The 27,990-nt window shown below is 40.2% G+C and overlaps 1 protein-coding gene across 11 annotated transcripts in view; it reads left to right on the top strand.

Moving 5' to 3' along the window:
- ARID1B (AT-rich interaction domain 1B) overlaps positions 1-27,990 on the top strand; it is a 336,590-nt gene that overhangs the window by 242,628 nt on the left and 65,972 nt on the right. For 10 of the 11 annotated variants that reach the window (XM_080389087.1, XM_080389081.1, XM_080389078.1 and 7 more), the window contains 2 exons: positions 10,393-10,482; positions 26,507-26,686. In XM_080389087.1, coding sequence (XP_080245213.1) covers positions 10,393-10,482; positions 26,507-26,686 — 270 coding nt within the window. The remainder of the gene's footprint in view (positions 1-10,392; positions 10,483-26,506; positions 26,687-27,990) is intronic. The other variant, XM_080389084.1, reaches the window with a different exon arrangement.

The following is a 27,990-nucleotide window of genomic DNA, read 5'->3' on the forward strand; positions in this document are numbered from 1 at the left end:
AACAAAATTCAAATACTCTTAACGGCAGCCACCAAGATTTGACAGGTATGTTTGTTGTTAGTTTTAGATGTATAGTTTAAGGCCATCATTGGACAATTAGTGTTTACATTTAATCATTAATCTGTGCATTTCTAACTTTTTTTGCTGAACTCACGTATTTTCCAAGAAATTTAATACAGTGTATATTTGGGTTTGAGTGTTCGGGTTTTTTTGTTCAGTCATTATTTGGCTACACAAGCACAGATTCTCTTTCCTTCTTTGTGTTGCCAAATAGGGCATCACAAACATAGATTCTCTTCCCTTCTTCGTGTTGCCAAATAGGGCATTAATTTGCGTATTATCATAAATTAAAAGGTTGTCTTTCACTCCCTCGTCCTTTGCAATACTAAGCAGTGATTGATGAGCAAATGGGAAAAGTCTCTCAGTTTCCATCAGCATGTTTTTGTTGTTGTTGACTGATGGTTGTTATATCTAGATAAAATAAATGTTTTAAGTGGTTTGGTTTCTGCGATGGAGTAGGCTATTGCAGTTTTCAGTTTTTCAGTGGACTCTGTATCACTGCCATTAGAGATATTTAAAACGGCCTTCATGCTTCATAGTTAGTGTCAGACTTGACTAGATGGATACGTGGCATGTCCCTCCTTAGAAGAAGGAACCTGAACAATTGCAAATATGGCTTGAATTAATTCTGGGGCAGCTGGAAAATAGCCATTTAGCCTCAAAAGAACATTTTCAGTACCTCTAGATAATAACGTTTTTAAAAATTAATGAAAAGCAAGATATTCTCTCTCCTCCTTAGGGACTTAGGAATTCATGCAGGTTGAGCTGTGGCTTGAAAGAGTCAAACAGCCCTTTTGACAGCATCGCTGTGTAGGTAGATAGGGAAGTCAAATTGCAAAGTAGGTTTTTAGAAAGCAAACACAAAAGAACTCACTCTGGTGGTGAGCTTTTTTGTTTGTTCCTCATCTCCAGATAACAGTGGACTCAAATTATTGTGATGTGTTGATTGATTACAGCCGTTAAGTTTCTTAGTAATCAGTTTCATCACTTATTCTCAATTCATGCTTGCACCTTTGATTTCTCTTCCACAACAGGGTGATGTGGGTTGTCGTTGACTAATGAAGAACAGAATTGGTTTCGGCGTGAGACAAACGGAATGCCGACACCAATCCCAAAATGCATTAATCTTTAATAATCCACATCTGCATGTTTATAAGTGATATAACCAGGGGTTGCTAACGTTGATACTCCCCCTTCCAAACAGAAGCTGACATGGAAGTTGGTGTTCGCAAACTGCATGAGAGGCACGTGGCCGCACGTGGTGTGTGTGACCTTGCAGAGGAAGCTTACCAGATCAAAGTTCTCAGTTGATTAAAAATACATGAAGAATTGCTCTGCGTCTGCACTGGTCTTTGGAGCTTATCGTTGTCGGGCAAGATGAAATATGGCATGATAGATCTTTTCTTCTAGGAAGATCAGACCCACCAAATGGTTTTTGGAAGTGGGTTTGCCTCAAGGTGCTTTTACTCTTTATGCATTCAACTTGCCCTTTTCTTCCCCATCCCTGAGAACCATTGAGACCAGAGCTGTGTAATGTGCAATATAATGCAGTAAGAAAAACTAGATTATCTAAAAGTTTGTTCCTTTTGAGGATGGTATTAATGACAGTACGTACATTTTGGTACTGTAATGCCCGTTAATCACAAGTGGTGGACTAGTATGAGAAGCAGCAGGCAGGACTAGCAAAATAGTTATCACCACATAGCAGCACTGCTCCAATTTCCACCTGCTTGCCTGAACTTGAGAGAGTCAGGAGGAGCAGGGAGGAGTGAAACTCCATTGCTGCTGGTCTTTCGAGTTAATGCCACCTGACGATGAATATTTGTTCTGAGCAGTTCTTATATGTAGCTGAATCAAAGGAAAAGAAATACGGATAAGAAAGAGCAATTGCAGTTCACATTCACCCTTTCTTTGGCATCTTGCATGTTTTCACATCATAACTATTATAAATGAAAGCTGATACATGGTTTTGTTAGAACTTGGCGATGTTAAAATTAGGAGTTAAGGTGGTTATTAAGTGGTAAATACTGGAAGTGTATGTCTGCTACATTTGTTGTGCTTCTAAGGATCTTAAAAACAGTAGACACAATGAGAAACAGCTTAGAGGAAAACTTTCCTTATAGTTATAAATGCAGTGTAGAGAATGAGCACTGATAATGAGAAATTCTTCCTTTTGGAACTTGGATTAACTCCCTAAATGGAATTCTGAAGTTTTAAGTTTCAGGTATGTGGCAGGGTAGGTTTCATTTCTGGAAGGAAGAAATGAACCAGATATAAGGAAGAAATACTACCCTGTCCTTTGCTAGGCACTTTTAGATATTTACCACCTGCATCAATTATAATTTTATATTCCGGTTAATTGACATTTATAAAGAAATTGAGAATGTTTTTTCTGCAGCCAAAGCATATCTTTTTGCATTTGCAAACATGTAATGTTGTGTCCCAAGTAATTACAAATTACTAAATCCATACAACCCTTTGCAATCTTCTACTTTGGTCTAAATGCAAGCAAAGCTGTCATTTTTTATCAAAGGCTTAAAAGGACAGAATAAAAAAATACAGCATGATTACAGAGTTTGGATTATTCCCCAAAGAACATAGACACTTTTTTCCAAGGGTTTGCACGAATTTAAGAAAATATAATTTACAAAATCTAAAAACAATTCAGAGGCGCCATAGAGGTGTGAGAAAAAGCAGTAGGCAAGCTGCGGCTGCAGCCTCTCCCAGCCCCTCTCATCCCAATTCACACCATCGCTTTGGAGGGACGCGGTGACACAGAGTGCAAAACATGTGGAGGGGTGGTTAAATGAGACTTTAGAGAAAGAAAAAAAAATGAAGTCAGTGGCTGAGCTTTGAAGAGGTCTGTCTAGTGCAGAGCAGCGAGCGAGTGGTGAAGAAAGGAGCAAGCGCCTCATCTAATCTTTCTCCTGGGGACCCAGGTGGACAAATTGGCAACCCTGTTCACAGCCCTCCCCCCCCCCCCCCTTTGTAGCGTAAGAACTGCTAATCGGATCCATGCTGCTGCAACTGTGGTTAGTTATTAACAGAATAAAAGCAGATTTCTTCAAAAGAGCGGGTTGGGGAAAATGGCTGTACAAAATTGCAAGGTTGTTAGAATCTTAAATGCACAGCAGTCGGTTTTTCCCTATTCTGAATTAGGCGATGAATACGGCCTTTCATCTGTCACTGTGCCCATTTCTTCAGAAGGCAGCCAAATATTAAGCTTCTGAAACAAAAAAAAAAAAAACCAACAAAAATTGTTTGAAAAAGGAAAAATATTGGGGAGCAGGAAGAATAGGGAAATGAGAAGGAGAAATCAGGTTTTGTTTTTATTAATTTGGCCTGGTGAGAGAAATACGAGCTTGCCTGCTCTATTCAGTTCCTGCATGCCAGCCGCTGTGAGCCACCATTTCTGAATGTGGGGATTAGAAAAGATTTAACTGGTTGCTATCCTGGGCTGCGCTGCTCTGGATCAGCCTCCAGCAGAAATACCCTGGGCTGGGAACTGTACCAAGCTTAATGGAAATAATGCATTAAATGAACGCAGAGTTAGGCAGAGGTGAAAACGGAAAGAATTTAGTCCACAAAAATGAAACTTCTTATAACTGTAAAGTGAAATTACAGGTCTGGAGTGGGTGTTGCTGAGGATAGGGAAGCAGTGATCCCTAGATTTAGACTGAATCATGCCTTCGCTTATATAAATAAATAAACAATGCAGCCTTAATTTTGAGGAGCTCTAGTGCCTTTCTGGTTTGCAGCAGGATTTTGAAATTTGGAGAAGAATAGTCCTCAGGCAGACTTGCTGTGGCCTACTGGAAATCCATTCATTATTCGGGTGAGTCGCAGCCTTTTGAAGATTTCCATTGACAGCTTGCTTTGGGCTTGTTGCCAGAATCTCAGGAAAAAATGCTGTGGTGCTGTGGAGCTTAGTTCAGTCCAAATGCAAAGGTGTCTTCTGGATGGGGCACGGATAAACAGACCCTCTTGCAGTGGCTGCTGCCGCCTTCCCTTCCCCTCTCAAGCAAAGTGAGTTTTGGCCTTGGGGGGCCAATATATTTGCTTTCCTGCCCCTTGCCACTCAGCCCATTATCAGTTTAGGCAGCACTAACTGTTATTTCACTTTATACTCCAGGGTATTTGTTAGAAGTCTTCATACCTTACTCAGAGGTTACACAACTGGGAGTAAAACTTGGATGTCTAATTTGGCAGACCCCAGTTTCAGCTACTTAATTCTTTTCTTTAAAAAAGTCCATAATATAATGAATTATTCTGTAGTAAGGGTGACATTTGGATGGTGTTTCATAAGTAATACCTTGGGACTACATGCTGAATGATGAGCATGAAGCAAAATATTGACTACCTCATCCTGTCAGTGTCAGCTTTGCTTTGAATTAAATGTTATATCATGTCGAACAAGTAGCTTCTGGTCATGAAGTTAAGATGTTTATGCTATTGCATGTGTGTGGAGAAAAGTCAGAGCTAGGGTTCTGCAGGCCATCTTAGCTCAGTGTTGCATATTTTAATGGAGATTTGAGAGCAATTTAGCACTTAGGTTACAGTGACATCTCTGAAACTTGCTCACAGCCTGTCCTTGTTATGGTAAATGTAACACAAATATGAAAAAGAAGATAGAGTGTAACTTTCAAGGATTAGTAGTCTGAGAATTACATTCTTTTATGAGAAGTGAGGTTTTTACATTTTGTTGCTTTTATGTGGATTGTGAATACTTGTGTGTGTTAGGGCATCTTGTGTCTTTGGAGCATGATGCATTTAAGAGGTAATACGGAAAATCAGGGCCAGGCCCAACAACAATCTCGCCAACTTTTTGTCATGCGGAGTATCCATAAATCTGGCTGAAGTTGATAATCTTCGTGTTTACAGAAGCTTTGCATTGCTGCGGCAGAACAAATCAGCCACTTGCGATCTCACCTTCAGCAAGCCACGCAGCCAGCCACCGAAAGCATCCCAAGGTGCGAGGGCTCCAGGTTTGGTCCCAAGCTCCCAGGCTGGAGAGGTGGAAGTGGTCTCAGTGAGCAGGCGGCAGTCCATTACCAGCATTGCTGTTGCTAGCAAGGGTTTATTAGCTGCAGCGTGGAGCTGAGCACAGCCGGAAGGCTTCGTTTGAGTGCGCTGGACTCTGTATTTCTCCCCCAGAGCGGTTCAGCGGGGCCACAGCTGCTGTATCTGAAAGGGTCCTCTTGTTGCTGGCCTTTTAAAGCATCTGCACTTAGGTTACTATACAGATACAAGGAAGGTTTTAATATTGTATATACACATATTAGTTTTGGGGGGATATGTAGGCAACCCTTGCTTTTTACCAGGATGAATAAATCATTTAAAAAATACTATTGATACAACAGGAAGCTTGGCCACAATGCATTAATTAAGGAAGAAAATAATCCTTATTCTTAAGGGGTCATATAGGCTTTGTAAGATGAAAGAGATAACACAAACCACATGACCAGTTGCCCTTTATACTACCCACAGAAAAATTTATTTCCTTTGAGGTCATTTGCACCTCACTTCCAATTTCCTGAAAAGCTCATTTAAAACAATCTCAAATAGAAGCCTATTTATGATCTTTCATTTCTGATGCAGGGATCCGAGACCCAGAATGTCCCTTCTGGTCTGTGAACCTTTATTGTCACATCAACTGTGTGATGTAATCCCATTATTTTATCAGATTTCATCTTAATCACTAGGTTTCCTGGACCTCATTATTCCTGAAAGGTAGTTGTTTCAAATTCCAGTAATGGTTTAATTATCGTTCTAAACATCGTGCTTTTTCCTCCCTGATATTAAACCACAAATACATTTTTTCAAAAAAGTCACAAGATCACAGCTTTAGGTTTTGCCTTGCTAAATAATACTCACTCTTTCAGCCTCCTGTCACATCAGGCTGGTAGCTCTTCCTGGTTCCCATTCCAGTTAGCATTAGGCTTTCTGGTTTTGTCTGCGGGGAGGCTCACCAGTGACACACATCAGCAATGCAGTTATGTTTCCTTACCTCTACTGGAAACAATTCTTCTAATTCATCCTAATAATAAATCTGTTTGATTCAGGGTGACATCAAAGGATTTTTATAACCGTTTGTTAGGTTATCACCATTTGCAGGTCCACAAATACGGTCAGATTTTCCTTCCTTTTCTTCTCCCATTTCTAACTGACAACCCTACTGCTCTTCAGTTATTCTGGTCTGTGAGTATAAGTGTTTACATATTTGTTACTCCAACCCAAAAGGTGGTCCAGTTTCTTAGACAGTATTTTGATCATCTTCTGTATTTACTACTTTGCCTACTTTGTAATCAGCCAATGTCATTAATCCAGTCCTGACTTTTGATTCCTAAATTAGATTGAGAATTGCCCCAAAGACAACCCACAAGTTTTTAAACTTATGCCATTCCTCCAGCCTAATGTTCCCTGTTTAACACAGGCTGTGATCAGTCCCCCACCCACCGTCCTGTTTCCCGGTTCCTCAAGGCATCTTAAAATTCCTTTGCTGATATCCCACCTTCCCTCCTTAACTAGTAATTTCCCAGGGGGGAACCTGTTATCACTGAAGTGCTTTCTTAATTCAGCTGTTCAGGCACAGTTCTGTGAGGTATGGTCCAACTGGTGCAGGGTACCACTACTGAGCATCCTCTGGTGTGACTACAGTGATGGGAGCATAAAGCCCTCTGCGTGTTTCTAAATGTTACTGATTTGGGCTGTAATTCGTCGTAAGGACCCTTCTCAGCAGGATATCAAAGGTCTGCTCTTTCTTGCTATGTTGGCTCTAAGGAATTTACTTTTTACACTTTAACTGCAGATTTCATGGCTGTGGTCATAATGCAGTCGCCATGTAGTACTTTTCTCAGTCCATCCTTTCCAAAGGTGCGATTCAGTCTGTCCTGACTCTGTTTCAAGCACAGATTTTCAAAGTCTCATGCAGAATACTTAAAAGAATATCTAACATAATTTAAAAAATAGAAAACTAGCTTACAACTGTGCTATGAAGCATTTTAAAATTCTCCCACCTGTTAAACTGATGGTTTTTTTTAAATAGCAGACATGTAGGCTGTTGGTTTTGGTAGTTTTAACAACTAATTTTACAAGATAGCTATATAAATTTGAATACCATTTTGCTCCTCTGGTAAATCTAGGTGAAAGAACTAGTGTGGCAGCATTTATCCTTTTAACATGCATTATTGTATTTGCTGTGAAAAAAATACTGTGTAACATCCATTGTATTCACTTTGCATAAGTTTTGGCAGGCGGAGTACCTCACCAGTGTGGCAACAATACTGTGCAAAACATGGGGAAAGGTTATCCCTGTTTAAACTTCGATCTGTGTGTCATTGTGTCAAAGGAGGCAGTAGTCTGTCAGTGAAAGGAATTGTTGGGGTTTTTTCCCTCCTTTAAATAGCCATAGAATTTATCTTTTAAAAGAAAAGAGTTTGTTTTCCATTTGTAGAAATTTTCCTTCCCTAATAAAATACAAGAGTGTGTTCATGTATTATTTAAAGTGTCTTCCAAGAATTCCAACTAGGATACTGGTTGAAAGAGAGAAGGATTAATATCATTTAAAGAAAAGAAATGGAAAATCTTTAAGGTCATTTCTTTTCATGACAAAGAAACTTTAAAAGCATGGCAGACAGGATCTTCAAAGGTTTTTTAAAGTCCTGTCATCAGCTCCCAATCAATAGGAGTTAGATACCCAAATTAAGAGTTCAGTTCAAGTCTTCAAAGGTATTTGGGTGCTTAACCTCCTTTTACCTTTCAGATCACTTGGAAGGATAAAATGACAGTTTGACTGAAAACATTTTGATGCCATACTTTCATGTCCCACACCTGGATAATTTGTAGCACCCACTGATAATTAGCATAATGGCTACTTCTCTTGCAAGTTCATTACTTGTTAAGAGTATGTGTTGCTGGTCTTGTTTACAAAATGGTTTTCCTTTGTGAAAAAAATCAGAATTAAACCTAAAAAAGTGAGCTAATAAAATAGTGTTAATGTTTGCAGAGGCTGATAATTGCAGTGAATGTGTGAAACTCCTGAGTCTGTATTCCCTAAGGATGCAAATGGAAATGATTTCTTTGTAACTGGTCCTACACGCACTGTTTTAGGCTTTGACTTTCCCAGTCCATGCTTGCACGTCTGCCTGTGCAGGATAGGGCTACTGCCAGATAACTGAAGTTACTATTAATGTAAAAAAATTAAAGACCGTGTATAAATGTATTCGAACTATGTTGCCTAGCATAGATCTTCCAGGCACTATGAACGTCTCTCAAAGTTTGCCAAACCTCCATCTAAAGGAGAATCCCACTGGGAGCTGCGTGGTGCAGTCAGGACTACCCCCGCCTTTATTTTTAATTTTTTTTAAAAAAATTTGTATTTGTATTTGTAAAATTCTCAGATGGTTCAGATGTACTTGCAGTATTCTGTCTGATAGCAGTGCCTCGGGCATACACAGTGAAAGTGGCAGTGCCCTGTGTTAACATGGAATTGCTGTTTGTTTACAGTCTTGAGTCACTGAATCCTTCCTGTCAAGCAGAAAGCGTTCGTTATAATGCAGGCACTTACTGTCTCCATAGCCTGCTCTTGAGTGGCATCAAAACATAAGCCAGAATATTATTGTCATATGCCTTAGAGTTCATGAATGGGCCCTGGATCCCAAAGCCTCAGGCACTGAGTGGCATGTTTGGTCTTTTGGAGGAGCAGTTCTGCCTCTAGTCCAGCATTTGCATCTCTGAGACAGTTGTCACAGCTGCTCCTGGTAATGTTGACTGTCATGTTCTTTAGTGCAAATGCACCTCATCTGAATAGCTAGGCAGTGGTTACACTCCACGTTTTATGGATTTTCTTTTGTTCTTTATCAATCCGGCCTTTCTTTACAGTTGGTGCTGAGAGCCAGTTGCTTTGAGGCTGGGAAGTGGATGGGGCAGAGCAGACACTTTTGCTTTCCTGTGTTTACGTCCAACTTGGGGCCCTTGATCTCTCTAAAGAGCCGGCTCAGCTGCCCACTCCCCCCACCAACCCAGCTCCCAGCACCAGGACTGGCCGCAGGATTCTTGCTCCCGCCACTGCAGAGGGGCAGCTGCTGAGCGGGAGGAAATGAGTCTCAGCAGGCACAAATCTATTGCCTGTGTTTTTATTCTTTCCATTTCTTTCAAACGGAAAACAATCTGAGCAGTTTCTGAGGATGAGAGATATAAATCTGTCTACTGCTGTTTATACTGTGCTTGTCGCTACAGTGTCTTAAATGCTTAAAGTATGTATTTGCTGCCTAACCTGAGGTGGTCTGCAAGCCGCTTGGGCTGTCAGGAGCAGGCATGTTTCAGACCAGCAGGGGAGAGGAGTCCCAAGTCCAGGCGACGGCTGGGTCTCCTTCTTACTCCTGCTCAGGCTGTGGCAGGTGGGCTGTTAGGCACGACACCGCTGGGGTGTTGTGCAGTGGGAGGGTGGTAGAGTGGACCCTCCCTGCTTGACACAATATTGTGGTGACCCAGCGGAGTGACTTGCATCAGTGCAATAAGCACCTGCTTTGTATTGAAAGGGAACATTCCATGTCCTGAGCCTCACAGGCAGCACTTCTTTGGGTGGGTAGACAGCAGTGGATAAAACTGTGTGGGTCTCTTTTGAACAAGGCCGTAAAAATGGGTTTTTCTGTTCTGGGTGGATATTTTAATAGGAAAATATCTTCCCTTTGCTTTTATTTGAATAATAAGATACCCCTTTTCTGTCTGATCTCTTTCAAACATGCTTCACTTTCACCACGTGCATCTACGTATTATTCTTATTCCCATATTCTACATGGACATTCAAATAATATTAGAACCACTGATTCATTGAAATACTTTTTAGATTGTTGTTGTTAGTCATTTTTGTATTGACTGAATTTTTCATTGGCAATATTGCTGGCAGCAGTCCATGTCTGCCTGGCTGGAGGCCAGTTTAAGCTCGGCAGGATGAGCCCTATTGTTCAGCAGACTTGGATTTTGTTAAACTCTCTAACAGAAATATGTGTCAGGAGATTTGCAGCTATAAATTGGATCATGTCAGTGAGGTTGGGAACTCGCTCAATACGAAATTGAACATTTCGCCATGCCTGTTGCTAAATATGTTTATGCATGTTTCCTCCATGGGTTTCACAAAAAAAAAAAAAAAAAAAAAAAAGGTAAAAGGAAGAAAAAAACTGGAAAAAGCTAGGCCTGTTGAGCTCTGTCTTTTCCTTATACAGCTGGTACTTACTTTGATGTTGAGTGGTTGAAAAATGCAGCAAGGCTTGGTTTTGTGCATTGCAATGTTAAAAGCGAGTCTGTTTTCCCTTTTCTCTCCATGTGTTACAGGCAGTCAGATGCCACCGCAGCCTCCTGGCAGCCAGTCTGAATCCAGCTCCCACCCTGCCCTGAGCCAGTCACCAATGCCACAGGACCGAGGTTTGTTAGGTGGTGGGGTTCTTTAGTTGGTGGCAAATGCAGCCTTCATTTTAAGTTGCACGTTAGCAGTGTGAGATTTCCTCATATTTCTTTTCTTTTCCGAGGGAAAATAATGACAGTTCTCATTGTGAAATGCTCGGGGGGTTTCCTTCTCTGAGGAAACAGCAATTGAATAGCAGGTTTTACCAAAATATAATTGGAAACAAGGCTTTATCAAAATACAGTGAATGCTCGGAGAAAAAGGCAGTTTGCTGTAAATACTTGAGTCATGTCCTAGGGAATTCAACTTTTCGTTGTCTGTCTTGGAATAGGATGTATAGAAATAGCACTAGCTACGAGCACTGCAGTTTTGCACTGTTCTTAAAATTCTCATCTCTGATGTCTTTGCATGGGTACAATTGCTAGCCCTCTAGCCAGTTCTAGAATAAAAGTATCTTTAAATATAAAGGGAAATCAACTATTTAGGTCAAATTGTTCAAAGATTCGGAAATCTTGCAAGGGAAAACCTTGCAAGCAGCAGCAGCGCTGTTCTAAAAGAACATTTCCTAGCAAGTGATCACAAAAATAAACAGAGCATTGTTTTTTTTCTTAATGTTACCGTTTATAACAAGCCCTTTTCCTGTAACCTCCGTCCTCCCTAGCTCATAGAAGACAGTTGTCACAGTTTTGATGCATGGCCATACATGTGATTAGCTGCTGTAAACTGGGCATCCAGTCCATGCAGTGGTTAACGTGCCAGTGACAAGCTTGCAAAACAGACACATGATAACTGTGATAAACATGGAGTTATTTGTGAAAGGCCCCTCCTAAAATGTCTTGCTACCAGAAATATTCCAAGTAGCGCCATATGGGGATACCATAAATACTAAAAGTTTTCTCACAGTGAAACAAGTTGAACTCACAGAATGAAAAATTCCTGGGATAGCATCCAGGAGGAACTAAGAGGACTTACAAAGAAGAGGAGAGAGTCTTAATTTTTGCTATTTTTCTGTGCTGGATGTCCCCTCTTCCAGGAATGCTGATTAATGAGAACATGAAACACAGAATTCCACACTCCACTTACTTGTTTTGTTTCCTTTTCATTCTTTATACACAGTTATTAGTGCAGGGACTTATTTTCCCCTTAATTTTTTTTTTTTAGAATAAGGTACATGTTCATTGAAAAAAGAATGACCTCAGTACTCAATAACAAATACATGACGCTTTGTGGGATAGAAAGTCACAAGACAGTGGGAATGGATCAGATGGAGGCTTTGAAGACCCAAGCATCTCAGAAAGATGTGTGCATTTCCTAGCGTGACTGGGTCTTGGCACAAAATATTACACTGCCCAGTAGTAATTATTTCTGCAGTGTGTATTCCTCACCTGTCTTTGGGGAATGAGTTAGGAAGGTCTGACAGAGCTGGAAGAGTCGAATCTCCGGGTTGCTGCTGTAGAACAAAACTGGGGGTCATCGTATGGTTGGGAGAGGCAGAGGGGGTTCAAAAGTAAAAGAGAGAAAGACAGTTGCCATAACTGGGAAGTGAAGGAAGTAAATAACAGTGAGACAAGTGAAATTCACAGACTGATTTAGTCTGGTTCTTCCTCTGCGCAGGGGGGTGAGAACTGCGGGTATGTTCTTAGAGAAAATGTGTTTGGGAATGTTGCCGGTTTTGCACTCTTCATATGCAAAATCTGTTGTAATGACCCAGCTTGTACAAGAAATCCATTTGTTTCATGCAGCAGATATGAAATTTGTAACTAGCTAGGTCATATTGATTTTGCAGAACGTGTTCCCCAAAGCTTCTCTAAAGTCTGTGCTATACACGCATAAACATGCGTGCATTCCCTTTTGTGCCCTGTCATTGATTAGAGGCTCCTTTGAAATGGAAAACTTCACCTTTTAAAAAGGCTGTTACATTAGTTGATTCCTTTGCTTGCTTGAACTGGTTTCCACTGAACTTGAAGGAGGGGGAGTGATGGGGACTCAAAGGGAAGGTGCTTGTCATTTACTGATAAAAACCTGAGCAGAAAATCGTTGCTGCTAAGGACACCTGATCCATAGGCATCTGTTACAGTAATTTAAACTCTTGGCTTACTGATACAGTTTCTCCCAAAAAAAAGAAAAGAGAAAAAAAAAAGAAATGAAAACGCAAAACCCAGAGGCCCTCCATAGGATAAGGTAATGTTGTTTATTTTAGCACATTTCTTTCCTTGTTTAGAGAGAGAATTGAATGACCAGAAAACGACTAATAATTTCTTGAGCAGAATCGTCTGCTCTCAATACTTGAAAAAAATGTTATTTACCAGATACTGTGAAGCTTGATTGACAGGTGGAGTCTGAGCTGTAGCACTTCTGGATGCTAAACCACTACCTTGAACCATTAAGTTTACACGTATTTATTTTATTACGGAAGTGTTTGATTATATTTTACCCTACTTTCCATGGTTACTCAGCACCCAGCTGGGATTTTTATGTTTGCCTGCCTAAGACTATATATCCCCTGTCATACAGTGCAGCATGAAGCAATGAGTGTATTTTCACATGTGCATTCAGTGTGTGGAAGGAGGTGAGTGTTAATGTGTGTACAGTAACAGGAATTTCTTGGGGGACTGGATTTTTTTTTGCTTTTCAGCTTGCTTTTCATATAGCTTATTTTATACTTTTTGTAATAAGCACAAAAATGCTTACTTTTTAAAAACAATTTGCCAATTGTTCACATCCTGCTCAAGCTGTAGGACATTTCAACCTGGGTCAGCATAAATGGAGCATGCTATTCTAGGCAACCCACTTCTGTTCTCATCCCAGAATCGGTAACTGGCCACTGCAGTTTGATGCCTAATCAATAAAACCTTTTTAGTTCTACCAATACACACTACCAAGGCCATAAGAAATTGCATGGACTTTTGTGTGCATAACCTATGTCTCAGCTCACATGTCTTTGAAACTACTGGGACCTGAAGTAAGTCCCATACACCTTAATGGACTGTTGGAGCCAGAGAGCCCTGGAGACAGAGGGAGCAGACTGTGCAGGGCTGGGGTCAGAAGCCTCTTGGAGAAGCAGGAGTGGCCACGGCTGCTCACCTACATATGCATTTAACTGCTGCTGAATCCATCGATTACCATTACTTGGGGATACCGCATAAAAATGTAGTCATGACTAATTAAGCTAGTCAATGAAACTTGCTGTGCTTTTGGGGGGAAGGGGGATGCATATTTTGCTCTTTGTTTCTGATATAGCTACTTGAGGCTTTTCTTTACAAGGATCAAGAATAGGGGTTTGATTTTTTTGTGTTCATTGAAGTCAAAGCTTTTTATCAACTTTAGTCACATCAGCCCCCAGAGGTAGGGCAGCAGTGATGCCATGGCTGTCGTAACCCTTTGGCAAATAATAGAGGTACACAGTCGCTTGAGTTCCCTCTATGCAGCTGTACCTACTTCTCTGTTTGGATTTTAGAAGCTATGCTTTGAGGATGTACTTTAGTAGCTAGAATTGCTCAGTGCATTGGAAGTTATTTGTATGGATCAAATAGAAACCCAGCATATCCAAATTGACCCCCTAAACCAGTTTTCTGAAGCTGCAGCCTGAAAAAGAAGCCTTCCATCCTGGGCATTAGCTTATACTCCCACGTTTTCTTTTGTAACCTAATGGAGATGCCTGTCTGCATATATGAATACTCACCTATGCAAACACTAATAGGATAATACGTGTCACAATAATGTTGAAATAGGCACTTTTACCCCTGAAGAAATGAATGGTTCCTTACCTAATTTTTAAAAAGCGTAGCAAACTTACCTACTTTTAAGTAGTATTTTTCATGCTTACGCAGTTGGATATGTACATGTCAGGTTTGAGTCTCATATTAAAATAGTGAATTGGGAGCTCCTGAAAACAATTGAATTTAATGGAAACAGTTAATGACTTCACGTTATTACTCTAGCAAGTGCTCTCATAATGGGGATACTTAAAGAAGCCTTATTTATTAGTGCAAATGTATATGGGTCAGAATTAATTTTTAAAAAATCTTTAATTGTTTTCCCCTTATAATTTTCACAGCGGTACGTAGTTAAATATTCATGATAATGCTGATGATATGCTAAAGGTCTGAAACAGATCTGGAGTCTCAAAATCAACACAGGTTATTTAACCCTTTTCATCTAATGCACCATTGGGGACTTGCTCAGTGAAATCCCAGAGCACTGGAATAATTAGAAGATAGTAATGAGGATTTAATTAGTCCTTGAGATATGCGGAAATAGGACCACTGAGAACTTTTCTGTTTGGACATGGATTGCAAGCAGAATTGATGCCGTTGCAGCTGCTGTGATGTGCTGGAAAATGTATTCCGTTGCTGGAGGCAGTTTCATGGCACCATTCTGTGCCTGTCAGATCTATGTGGAAAGTGCCCGGAGTTAAGCACCTCCAAAATTGTTGAATAGTAGCCTTCCTCTTCTCTGTCACCTACTCCCAGTACCTTTTCTTTTTCCTTGTTTCATGTCATTTTTTTCCGTTGTACGTTTATTTCTTTCTGTTGTTGACATGATGTAGCTTTTGAGGATTGTGGTACAGCTGTATGCTCTGTTAAAAACACATCACAGACAGGGACAGGGAGTAAGAAACTGTAGACTTGTAGGAGTACAGGTATTATACTAAGCAAAATTTGGATCATTTTGACACAACTGCTTGTAAGCTATATCCTCAGATCTAGTCCTTATTTAGTATTAGATCTTCACAGAAGTGATATTTATCAGTAGCTGCAATGTAGTAAATTTAAATAGCTTTTTTGACAGACAAGATGTTATCCAGCAAGAGGTAGTAACAGATGGGATGTGATCAGGCATTTTGATGTTCTCTTTGTGCTTCCCTATAAACACTAAGTAGCAACTGAATTCCTGTAACTACAATTTCCTAATTTGCCCATTTTCTCCCCTTTAACTGTTTTCAGGGCATGTTTATTTGTACACAGTCATCACATAAATTCCACTGTCATGTATTTTCTTCTAACAAAATACAAATGTTTTGTATGCATGGAAGACATGGAATACCAATTGGGTGTTTTGCACCCACAGTTCCCATCAGATGTATGGCTTAATACTGACATTCGATGGTAGAGATTCTTTCCTCTGAAATCTGTTTTCTCCTTAAAAAAAGAAACCAGAAGTAAGAAAATAGATCAAAGAATTCTTATTGCAACAAAAAGATACTGTAGTTCACTTTTAGATCATAAAAAGTCTTTTTCCCTGAGAATACGTTTTTTTGCTCCCATTTGGGGATTCAGGATCTATTCAGAGCACCGAGGAGCTAGAGAATAAAATGATTCGTGTCATTAAAATTTTTCTGCTTGCCATGTTAACGATGACACCACTTAAGGTTAAATCAGACTTGGTAATAAGTTTACTCGATGTAGACTGAAGTGTTTCAGGCTCTTAAAGAAAGATGCTTGAGACATGTACTGAGTGCAAAGCCACAGGTATGTTTGAGTGCCTCTTCTGCATGTTGTGTTCTCCAAGTGGGTCAGTGTGGAGGAGCTGAGCTCCAGCTGGTAAGCAGGAACACTGTGCCAGGCTGGGAGGAAATCTTTGTGCCCAGAAAACTGAGGTTAAAGTAATTGTGCCCCCAACAGCCAGAAAAGTGCGTCATGTAAGGAGGAGAAACAGGTTTTTGTTGAAACTGTCACACTACTACCTCTGTAAAACGTTATCTTTTTTGTCTCAAGTCACATGATGAAATAGGAATGTGACGCATAGGAACATTCAGAGCTGACCTGTAGGTGAAGGCAGAGCCATGGAGTAGAGCCATGCGCTAAACTTCTTTGGTGACTCAAAAAGTTGATTAGTTTCTCAATTTAGTGAGCACTAAATTTATGAACAGTCTTTAAAAAGGATCAGGATAGCATTGGGTTTTGCCACTGTATTTTTAATTTGATTGTAAAAGTGAAAGTAAGTGCACTGAAATGTAGTGTTTGTGTGATGTGCAGATTTTTTAAATGTGTACACACTATTTTTCTTTGCTATTTTAATTGCAATAGCACCCAAGACCCCATTGTTCTAATTATTTTTATAGTATTACATCATACAGCAATGCACAGCAAAAAAGCTTACAATATGTCTACTTTGATTAGTAATCAAGATCTTTGGGATAAAAGGTTACTGGTGTTCACCCTGAGCTGCAGGAGTGAATAGCTTTGTGTCTGTTTGCCTGTTAAGCATTGCAGGAAGACCTGTTTTTCTTGTCCAAAAGTATTAGAGATGATGTTACTGTGCCAAAGCAGGTTAATTCTTAAAGAAATCAGTTGCCATTTCAGGGTGCTCGTTTCAGACTGTTCTTGAATTTCAAACATACACCAGCCAGTCTCAGCTTTAGGTTGATCAGATTAGTTGTGGCCTGCACTAAATATACAGCAGTATTGGCCATCTGTGAGAAGAACTGAAGGAGGAAAGGGTATGATTTACATGTAATAAGCAATGCTGGGAGAGAGCAAAACTGCAGAAGTAGTATTTGAAGTACATGATAACATCAGTACAATCAAAACCCAAAGTCAGGTCTCACAAGTAAATTTTGTATGCTGGCAGCTGGTCACTGCTTTCTTCTTGTTGATGCTAAATCGTGTTATACTCGGGGATGAGTCTTTATTTCATTTTTTAAAACTAAATTGGGGATTCTCTTTTTGAAATTACGAAGCAGAATTGAGTTTTTCTGAGGGAGTATATATAGTTGCCAGCAGAGAGACTTCTCGATATAAAAGTTTCCGCAGACTTCATTAGGCAGCCGTCAGATGCCCTGCCTCTGGGCTCAGGGAGCAAGGTAAACCACAAGCAGTCACTGATGAAGAACTTGACAAAATGTTGCTGTCACCAGGCTCAATGTAAAGTTACTGGGTATGATCCCCGTTCCTGGGACAGCTTCCCATCATGGCCTATAAACTGGGAGTGTCTGTGGTCCACCTGTTCAATGCACCGTTGTTTCCAGGACACTGCTCCCTCACTACCTAAGTTAACCTTTTAAATGAAACTTCTCTAAAAATAAAAAACTTCTGATCTAAGACCCTTTATGTCTTTTAAAGTTAATATATAGGGCAATGAGCTGAAATCTATATAATGTACATATTAACAACTAATACTAGATAGTTCCTTGCATCCCAAAGGATCCCAGAAGGCTGTAGAACAAACAGGAAACAGCTGCATATCAAGGGAGGGAAAAAAGTCAGTCAGGTCGTGTATCGTGGTAAAATAAAACAAGACAAAAGCATTTTGGGACTGAGGATAGCACGCTGATTTTGTGGTTTTGAAAAAAATACTATGATTTCTTTTATGTGTGTGCAGGACAGAAAGGAAACATCATGTGTATTTTAGTCTTGTCCACAAAATCCATATATATATCATGGTATTCAATGTATTTACTTCATGAAAAGGATGATCTGAGTTGATCTGTGGAACCTCTGACCAGGAGTTTCTGGGGACGGTACATTTTTCAAACCTGAAAATTAGACCATTTAAGCCTGCAGGCCTTGGACAGTACACATGGGAAAATGCTGTTCCTTCTTTGCTGTCTGCCATGATCTTCCTAAGTATGCATGTTATTAGGAAAACTTAGACAAATGTTGATTGTATAAAGCAGACGGACTCCTTGGGTTTTTAACGTTGCTGCTCAGATTAATTGCAGCAGCCTAAGCTACCTACTGAAACTGAGGATTTGCTTTGGGGGCAGTTGGGAGGTCAGGGCGAGATCCTCTTGTGCTGCAAGTCACCGTTACCCTGATTTTCCAAGCACTACAGTAAAAGCATCTTGTGTAAGTTATGTTGTAGTAAGATGGTGGATGAGCAATGTTTTTTTGTTCTGTCTGTGCATCAACATCTCCACAAATGTCTTTCCTTCTCTGCCCTCAGTAGAGCACTTAAAATTTACATCAGAGAGCATTACGCAAGGTTTGCATTAGGAAAGGTTGGATATTTCTTCCCCAGCTACCATCTGGGTAATCTGTCTGATCCTTCCCCAGATTCTAATTTATCAGTGATAGATTATATGAATTTCAAGGCTAGGCAGTAGCAGAGGGAGGTTTAGGGGTGGGAAAAATTTAAACAATATTGCATGCCATACATGGACCGGGTTTTGTAATATCAGAGAGAGAAGCAGAGGAGATTCAGCCAGTTAACCTAATAGCACAGCTGGTAAAACACTAGGGGGTCTGGGTTAAAACCTTAGCTAGGTCATTAGTTTCCATCTTCCCCAAAGCTATTCACATTGTAAAGAGAAGCAGTCAGACAAGTAAACAGTGAGTAGACAGTAAGATAGATATTGAAGCATAATAAGAAAATACTTCTAAAGAAAAATAAAACCAATCCAGCACTTTTTCTTAAACAGAAGATTAGTCCTTTTATGAAAAGGAGAAATACTGCAGTGATCTTTGCAGGGAGCCCCAGTTTTGCTAAGGTGATGTTTTCCATAGCTGCTGTTTCACATAAGTAAAGAAACATCCTTTGTTGAATGGATGTGAAGAAATTTGGTGGTTCTGCAGATACTAGCAGGTGCCAACGGGAAATTAAATTGTCCAGGTAACAAAGGGAAACCGTATCGCTGTTACTGTGGTGCAGAGAACCTTCAGATGTTTTTAGTGGCACCCTGATGGACTTGGAGAAGATGACAAGGTTTTATGTGGACTGAAGAAAGAGTTCAATGTAGTAGGTGGATTATTTTTTTCATGGTTAATGGGGAAACAATAAAGAACTCTGTCTTAAAAACTCTTTGGGAATTTTTTAACAAACAAACTATGATTGGGAAAAAAATGAGGCGTTTAAAATAATACTATTTTTTTTTAGCTTTTTTACAAGTATAAAACTTCGTATCAAGAAGATGATTAGCCTTCTTGTTACAGGCTGAAGAATAAACCTCTTGATTTGTTCTGTCAGTGGTCTCAGTACCTTTTTTTTTTTTTTTTTTTATGCTGCTACCCTTCAGTTTTCCAAGTTGTTTGTCAGCAGAAGTCTTCTCTCTACCAGGGTTATTAGCAAAGATCTGATGTAATACCAAAATACTGCCCATGTCAGTGCTGCTGCTTGGGACACATCTAACAGGTTCATACCAGAGCCATCCAAAGATACTGTATTGGTGCAGTGCAGTAACTTAGCTGTGCTCAGTACAAGTCAGAATCTTTTTTGCCATCTGTTTGTGAAGGTTTTGTATTTATTTGATTTATTTATTTTACTTGCCTTACTGGACAGGAATATCGAGCATCAGTATTTGCGTCATCTAAATGAGGTTGACACTGCAAGCTGATCTGCTCATGCTCACCAACCCATCACTCTGTAGTGTATATTACTAAGTCAGATGTTCCATGTATGACAAACATAGGTTTCGTATGTGCTGCACCAGTCCAGCTGGGCATGTTTTAGTAAGGCTGGCTTCTGGAAAATGAGAATAAGAGCTGAGGTATCTTGAATGTAAAGAAGTCTTGTGCCTGCTTGCTCTAGAGGCCAGTTTTCTTATGCCACCCACATGGTTTCACTGGATTCACTTGGGTTGTATTCTGGTACATGGATCAAATCTTCCCCAGTTTCTTCATTGCTGTTATTTGTTTAGACTTGTATAAAATTTTTGTCTGCTTAGATTTTTTCCAGTATCTAAACCTCTGTCATTGTGTCCTTATTAATGTATATTTTAAGTAGCACCTTAGGGAGGTACCATGCCATTCTTTGCCAGTGACAGTAAGTAGTTTATGGCCAGGTAGCGCTGGCCATCCATAAGCAGTGGCACAACAGTGTTTTCTTAGCTCCTGCAGTCTGTAAGCTGCTCGTCTCTGGGTTTGACCACACCATTTAAAGATGTTTGTCCTAGTACCATCGACAGTCAGTGCAGAAAACCTGGTTGCGTATTTAGGGTCCTGGTGTCTCAGGCTTATGCAAGAGTAGCCAACTCTTTCAATTACTAAAAGACTTCATTAATGTGTGAATCTTGCTCTGTTGCACGTTTCCTCACAGCGCTCTGAGGTACTTGCTGACTGTGGACATGTTTAGCTGGGCAAAACCCCAGACATGGTTCACCAGTCCAGAGGCTTCCTAAGCTGCCCTTGCCATCTGAGACAGTGGGGTAGGGAGTGTTTCAGTCTAACCGTGATCTTCCCGAGCATGCTGCCAAGTTTTATTGTATCCGCTGCACAGAATATTGGGGTTTATTTGTTTAGCTTTACTCTGTTTTTTTGTTTACTCTGTTACTTTGTTTAGCTTTACTCTGCCACTTCTGTCTCAGTGTTGTTTACCCATGGACAAGCTACATTTAGGAGTTGCTGTTTAAATCTATCTCAGTTCTGTTGTCTTCGCTGGTGAAAATCCTGAGGTAGTGAATACAACCCAAATGGCTGTCTGAGGAAGGAAAGACTGCCAAAAACTGTCATGTGTGTGCAAATACTTGCTCTTTTTTCTAGAGGGTACTGTCCAGTGCCTTGCTAACATACCAAGCACTGGAAATTCAAGTGATTTCCCACACACACACAAGTTTTTCCATTATAGGTGTTGGAAAATACCTCTTTTTACGTATTTAATCTTTTTGCACTGATTTGTAAGTAGAGAATTTTATGTTATTTCTCTCTGATTATTTGATAATTAGTGAATGCATCCAGTCTGTTTCTGCTTTTCTCATTCGATGACTTTCAGAGTAGTAAGCCTGTCTAGCCCCTTCTGTAGCCTCTGCCCTTGAACAAGGGGAACATCCCCGTTCCTCACTCGGAAGGGTTCCTCAGTTGTTTTGGTCCCATGCTCTGTCACTAAGCATGCCTCTCGAGAAAGAGCACTAGCCTGGTGTATTTTTAAGTTCTTTTTTACAAAGTACTGTTGCAAGTTGTATCTTTCCTCATTTTTTATTTATCAGATGTGTAATTTAATGATGATCTGCTATCACTGTAAACTCCAAAGTTTTCCTGAGCTTAAGTGTTCCCTAAGTGTTCCACGTGTTTTCAGGTTTAATTCATTCATGAAAATCGATGCAGTACTGGCTAAATCAAAAGGCCTCTCATTGACCGTGGGTTAAGTGTGTGCCAGTAGGCAGTTGCTGTCCATCAGCTGATGCGCAATAGCTTGTTACTTTGCAGTCCCTTCCTTTGTGTTTGAGTTGCTGCTTTCCTGGAAAGGTTTTTTCATATTCAAGCCAAGACTTTAAAAGATCAAAAGAATCCATTTGAGATGTTACAGCAACATCCAGCACATTCGGTGGGATTTTTTTATGGTTAGTGCTAAGGAGATAGTATTCAAGAAATGGATGATTTTGTATTGGTCAGTGTACGAATGTAATTAAGACAACCTTAGTGCATAATTCCATGAAGTTTTGCATATACATATGCATAAAGGAAAATAATTTTAAATGTTTTTACAAAGGCATCATGAAATGGTATTAGCTGTGTGATGTAAATTACCAGATGTTTGTACTGTAGCGGACAACAGAAGCTTCATTTTTGTCTTTATCAGAGGAGCAGAAACACTTCTATCACAAGCATTACCTGGTTTATTTTTTTTTCTGTATTTTGCTAAAAAGAAAGATGAAAAATATGCTGCTACCTGACCATTTTTAAAACTTATGTGCACGTTCTTTTTGAACATTTATTATAGTTACGGTGTCCTAATTGCTAACAGTATTGCTACTGTTTCATTTAGAACAAAAAAAAATGCAAGGATGACTCTACAATGTAAATTGGGTTTTAATAAAGACAACTATTCTTAAGGTACGTAAATGTAGTATAAAAAATAACTAAAAAGGAGAATACTTCTGGCAGGCTCACTTTATTCAGCTACTCCTGAAATAGCTTAGTTTGCCAAAATCAACTCAAGTGGTTTTTTGGTAAGTCATGTCTTGTTGTGACGGCAAGTAAAGCATCATCTGTACCTCTTTTATCACTAATATTAAAGGAAGGGAGTAATTTGTTCACTGATGAGCATGTTGCCATTGCAATTTTTAAAGTCTTAACTCATAGCTGTTCCCTAGCAGTTTATTTGAAAGACAAAAATCCCCACCTTGTTGTCACAGAGGTTGACATGTCAAATACAGTCTGGCTGCTTAATCACTTCACTGCCTTTACTCCAGTGCAGCTCTAATGTAATCCTACCTCCCTTCTTCACAAAAGCAAATTTTATCTCAGATCTATTTTTCTGGAAAGATTTTTTTTTTTTTTTGTAGCAGTTATAAAATGAAGCTGAACACTAGGGAAAATGTGTGTAAATAAGAAAAAATGAATGTATACCAGCTGCTCCCTTTCATTTCTGATAAGATTTCTAGTATTGATGTCGTTTTCTCTTTATGATGAAGAATGTTACGTCTTGACCAGGAACCCCATCTTTCTTTAAGACATCTGAGCTTTCTGCAAATATTTGAAACACTTCAAACTGATGCATTGATCTCCAAACATTCACTGAGCTCTCACAGAGGTAGATTATGAGACCCCTCTGTTGTAATGGAATCCAGATCACAGTAAGGACCTGATTTTACCCTCTTCTTCTCATTGCATCTATAGCTGAAGTGACACTCCTCTGCTCTCTGGAGGGGTGTTGGAACATGTCCTGTTTTAAGGCCATGCTTCAATGTGCCATAGAGTGATAAAAGATAATATGGCACAGATAGTTTTTGTGAATTTCTGGCTTCCTTTTCCTTAATTCTTCACCTGTCCGTGCTCAAGAGAAGGTAGCAATGGCAACCTCATTTGAGAGGGATCTCAGACCTTCTGGGATAATGAAACACATGCCTAACACCAAAAGCTGTTAAAGGAGTCTGTTTCATTCTTGTGTTAATCAGCATCTCTGTAAACTAAGGCCAGAGCATGAGTTTGAGCGGTTATCTGTTGTTACCTCTATATCTATCGTAACAATTACCTATGCTGTTGAATTACTGGCATGCTCCATGGCATAGTTTTGGCTTATGCCTGTGAGCACGCCCTGAGCCACAGCCCAGGGCATGGATAAGGCAGCACAAGGGACTGTGCGAAGGAGTCACACAGATGAGATGACCAAGACTGAGTGGGAAGGTTTAGCTGGATGGACACAGGCGTGCCACACCGCTCTCCAGGCCAGGGAATGGTCCTGGTGTGTTTTATTTATGACTGTACACACAGCCATGCAGTCTACTCCACAGCATCAGAAACAGATTAGGAGAAGTTTCCTGAAGAAGAGGTGATTTGAGTGGAAACTTTTATTTCAATTATTACTCTAGTCCCTTCAGGACCCCTTCTGACAACAGCAGAGCTAGCTAAAACTGACGTTCTGCATGTTCTCCATTAGACGACAGTCCACGTTCGCCATTAGATTCAACAACCAGCAGTCTCTCTGCGACACTACTGGAAATCACTATGGCCAGTAGGGACAATAGCTTTTCAATGTGTCATCCATCCTTGTGGTGTTAAGAAAAGTACTGCCTGCGATAATGTCTGCTGAAAAACCTTATATCACTAGCACAATGTTTGGAAAGTTATCTCGTATAGATTAAAAGGCCTACAGTGAACAGAAACGCCTCGCTTCTGTGCTAGATCCAGGAGTAACTTTACTATCTTTACAATAAAAAACTTAGTGTGACCAGTACAAAATTTTTCATTTAAATGGATCTCACGAGTGTGATATATGTGGTGTATGTGTGTCAGGAATGTGAGCATTTATTTCATACAGACATATGATTGTATTAGGTTTCTAAATTAGTTACAGCACTGTCGGCAGAAGACATAGGCTTTGTAATACGATTTGTGCACCGAGTGGAACTGTTCTAAAAATTGAGGGGTCTGTTTCAAAATAAAGCTAAGTGGAGAAGGTTGTACAAGTTTTCCTTTGCAGAAGCGTGGAGTTTTCCAACCAGGATGGACCAGTTTCCAAGCCACTGTTTCACTTTTGGTTATTTGCTGTGCTGTGTGCCCAGCGCCTGTGGTCCGGCTCCCTCCAGTGTGGGTGCCAGGCTCTGACTTTGCAGTTCAGGTGTGGTCAAATCCCTTGTCTCGGGGCTTGCACAAAGGTCAGGAAAACTCTGTGTGTATTCCGCTAAACCTTGCAGTTGTTAGCGTTTTAGCATATTATGGACTGAGCTGTTCAGAGCACAGAAGAACGGGGCGCAAGGGGGTGTGAGATTGTCTCAGCACCTGTTTTTTCTCTTTACAACCTGTGGCATGGAGCTTTTTGTCTCTCAACAGGGGTTTAGTGGATGGATAAGTGCGCTATATAGTATAGGTTTGTGGAGTGCTCAAAAATTGTTTCATGTGTTTGGACTCAAAACTTAAGCTCTAGTAAGGCACACACCACCTTTCATTTCTGCATTGCATATATTGTCCCCTCTCATACAGCACTTTGTCACCAGTGTACAAATGGGGAGGCCAACCCACAGAAAGGTCATTTGCCCACTGTCACCTGTTACTGTGTCAGTAACAGCAGTGCTTGGATGAGAAACCTACTCTTTTGAGTTCAAGACATGCTTGTTGGGGCTGTGGTCCCCACAGAGAAATCCCTGAGCCACCTGGTTGTGGGAGCCATAGCACCTCAATATTTTCAGTTACAAGTTTAATCATGTGTCCTGTATGTGACTCAGGAAAAACCACCTCTCTCCATTAATTCAGACACTGAGCATTAGGCCAGTGTGTTGTTCGATACCAACCAGTGGGAGAACACCCCAGTCCTTTGGGAGAGTCATGCTCCTGCCGCCTCTCCCTCCTCCTGTCACCCATTTCTGCCTCTTCGCAGCTTGTCCTTGCCCCTCTCTCCCCTTTTTCTCTTTTTTTTCTTTTTCTGATCTTCCCTTCAGCAGCTTCCAGTTGTCCACTCACCGTCGGGGTTTTGCTCTTACCTTACCTCTATTCCCTCCTTCATGTCAGGAACAGTGTAATTAATGTTGCCAGGCAAAGTGTCCCTTGGCTTTCGACTTCACACTTCCCCACATGCATGCTACTAAAATTAATGGAGAGGAGCGGAAACACTCTCCTTTCATAAATAATGCTTCAGCTGGCTGCAACCTCAAAGCGTGGGTGCCTGAACTAGTTGCAGGATGGGCCGAAACGCAGACTTGCTCGTGCACTTTTGCAGGCTGCTGGTGGCAGCAGAACAAACGCTGTCTTTCAGTACATTCTCATTTTGCCTAGCAGAGAAACGCGAAGATGAAATGTAATATGCAGGCAGAACAGAAAAGAAAGCGTATTTCCTCCACAAATAAGAAAAAGAACCTTACTGTCCTCTCAGCACATCCTCTTCAACATTGAAAACAGCACTAAAACCTTTCAAGGTAAAATGTTAGAAAACCAGCATCCCTGCATAAATATTTTGTGGGCAGGATTGCAAGTTTTTTCCCAGTTCATGAAAACTGATCCCACCACAAAGCCCTCTTCTTCCATTTGATAAGCTTGGTTTCTTTTCCTTTATATGAAGCCTTCTGTGTTTTAAAAAAACATTTCACTAGGTCTTTTGTTGAACCTTAAATTAAAATGGGATTCATTAATACATTTACAAAAGAGAAAAAGGAGAGAATGCAATACAAGTGTGCTGGGGACAGACCAGAAGAAGGACCTAGAGCACAAATACAGACCAAAATGACTTTTTTTTCTGGCTGGTATGACTAGTTTGCACATAAAGGGAAATTTTAGCTCTGGTGAGTGTGTGGGCAATAGGATTATTTACAGTGGATTTCTGTATGCTGAATTTATGCACTTCGGTAGCAACAGAAAATTTTGTAAGTTACTATACTTCCACCACAAGCCATCAGGCAAATTCCCTACTACTTATTAGGTATGCAGATAATTGCATTTATTTTTTTTTCCTAAAGATTGTTTTAATTTTAAAATCAGCAGCCATTTGTAACCAAGAAAGTCTGCCCTGTCTTTCTTTTACAAGTAAAAGTTTTTGAGTCTTGTATAGAGTTTTTTGTTGTTGAGACAGCTTTGCTGACTTGGAGATGCATTTGTTTCTGTTTGTATGAACAATAGCATTTTCCTAGGTATCTTTAGTATGAAAATTACTAAAAGGGGTTGAGGTTTTTTAATGTCAAAGATTTCTTAAATAGTTACCTCAATACTAATTTTTGCTTTGGCGCTTTTTTCTCTTTAGGTTTTATGGCAGGCATACAGAGGAACCCCCAGATGTCACAGTATGGACCTCAGCAAACTGGACCTTCCATGTCACCACACCCCTCGCCTGGAGGCCAAGTGCATCCTGGAATTGGTAGCTTTCAGCAGAGTAATTCAAGTGGTACTTATGGGCCTCAGATGAGCCAGTATGGACCACAAGGTAAAACACTTTCTGGCATTATGTATGATAATTTATATATAGTTGTAAATTATATGTGTTGTGTAGGTAGGTAGGTATGTGATTTTTTTAAATACAAAACCAAAAAAAAACCAAGAAACACACACACAATGCCCTCCCTAAAAAAAAAACCAAAAAAACCCAAAAAAACCCACTAAACAAACAAAACTGTCATCCAGAGGTAGAGCTGTACCTTGTGGAAGAAGCTGCTTCTGTTATTAGCACCTTTCTCTGTATAAAAATAGTGACCTTAAATTGGGGAAGGAAATGATGAATCTGTTGCTTTGCCAGGACCATTGTTTGGGAGCCCAAGCATGTCATCTCTGCAATGAGGCCGTGTTTGACCAAGCATGGAATAAGGGTCACAACACAGACCCCAGAATAGGACTTCTTTTCTTAGATAAAATCCCAGGGCCAGTTTAGAATTGCATGGTGACTGTGAGGGTTAAAGTCTTCTAACGAGCATAATAATACAGTGGCTACTGTGAAAATACAATATTGAGCTCTAATGCATAAGGTTTGTGAATCTTAACTAACCCTTCAGATTGAGAGAGACAGTTCCTTTTATTTTGCTTGTTTGACAGAGTTGTTGGAGGACTAAAGCAAAAAACAGAATACACCGTTTCTGCCCCTGGACAACCTTGAGCTTGTCTATTGTTTTGCCTTTAATGGATAACCTTAATAAAGATGCATCTGTTTAGGGGTTAATGAAGTTGATGTCAAGCCACAGAATGTATGAGGGGCAGCATTTTCTTTAGAGGTACATAAAGAAGCTATTTCAGCACTTCCTACTATTGCTTGCTTTCTTAAAATCCTCAAAAAGGACTGGAGGCAGCGATGAGAAAATCTTGAAGGGCTTGATGGCTTGCCTGTGCTAGCAAGGAGTTTCTGAGAACTAGTTCTGATGTTTGTTTGCAGGGAGCCTTGCTGCCCTGTGCAATGTTCCTTTCTGTTTCATCTTTGGGTAGCGTTTGTTGTGTTCTGCGCACAGGACTACAAGCCAAGATTTCCCAGTTTCTAATTTTGGCTCAGCCTTTTACATCATCTTTCAACTTAGGCAAGTAGATTCATTTCTCTGCTTCGCTTTCCTTAACTGTAAAATGGGGGTAGTAATGCCTCATAGTCATGTGTGAAGATTAATTACCTAACTCCAGTTGACTGTGCTTTCCTTTTATTTGGAAAGCATTTTGTGGCCATAAAATGCTGTCCAAGTACTTATTTTTATCTGCACAGTGAGCAACTAGCTTAACTGGTAAAAATCCAGTGGATTTATGATGTGCTATCCT

This window comes from Falco punctatus (genome assembly GCF_963210335.1).
Source record: "Falco punctatus genome assembly, chromosome: 5".
In the NCBI taxonomy this organism is placed as follows: domain Eukaryota; kingdom Metazoa; phylum Chordata; class Aves; order Falconiformes; family Falconidae; genus Falco; species Falco punctatus.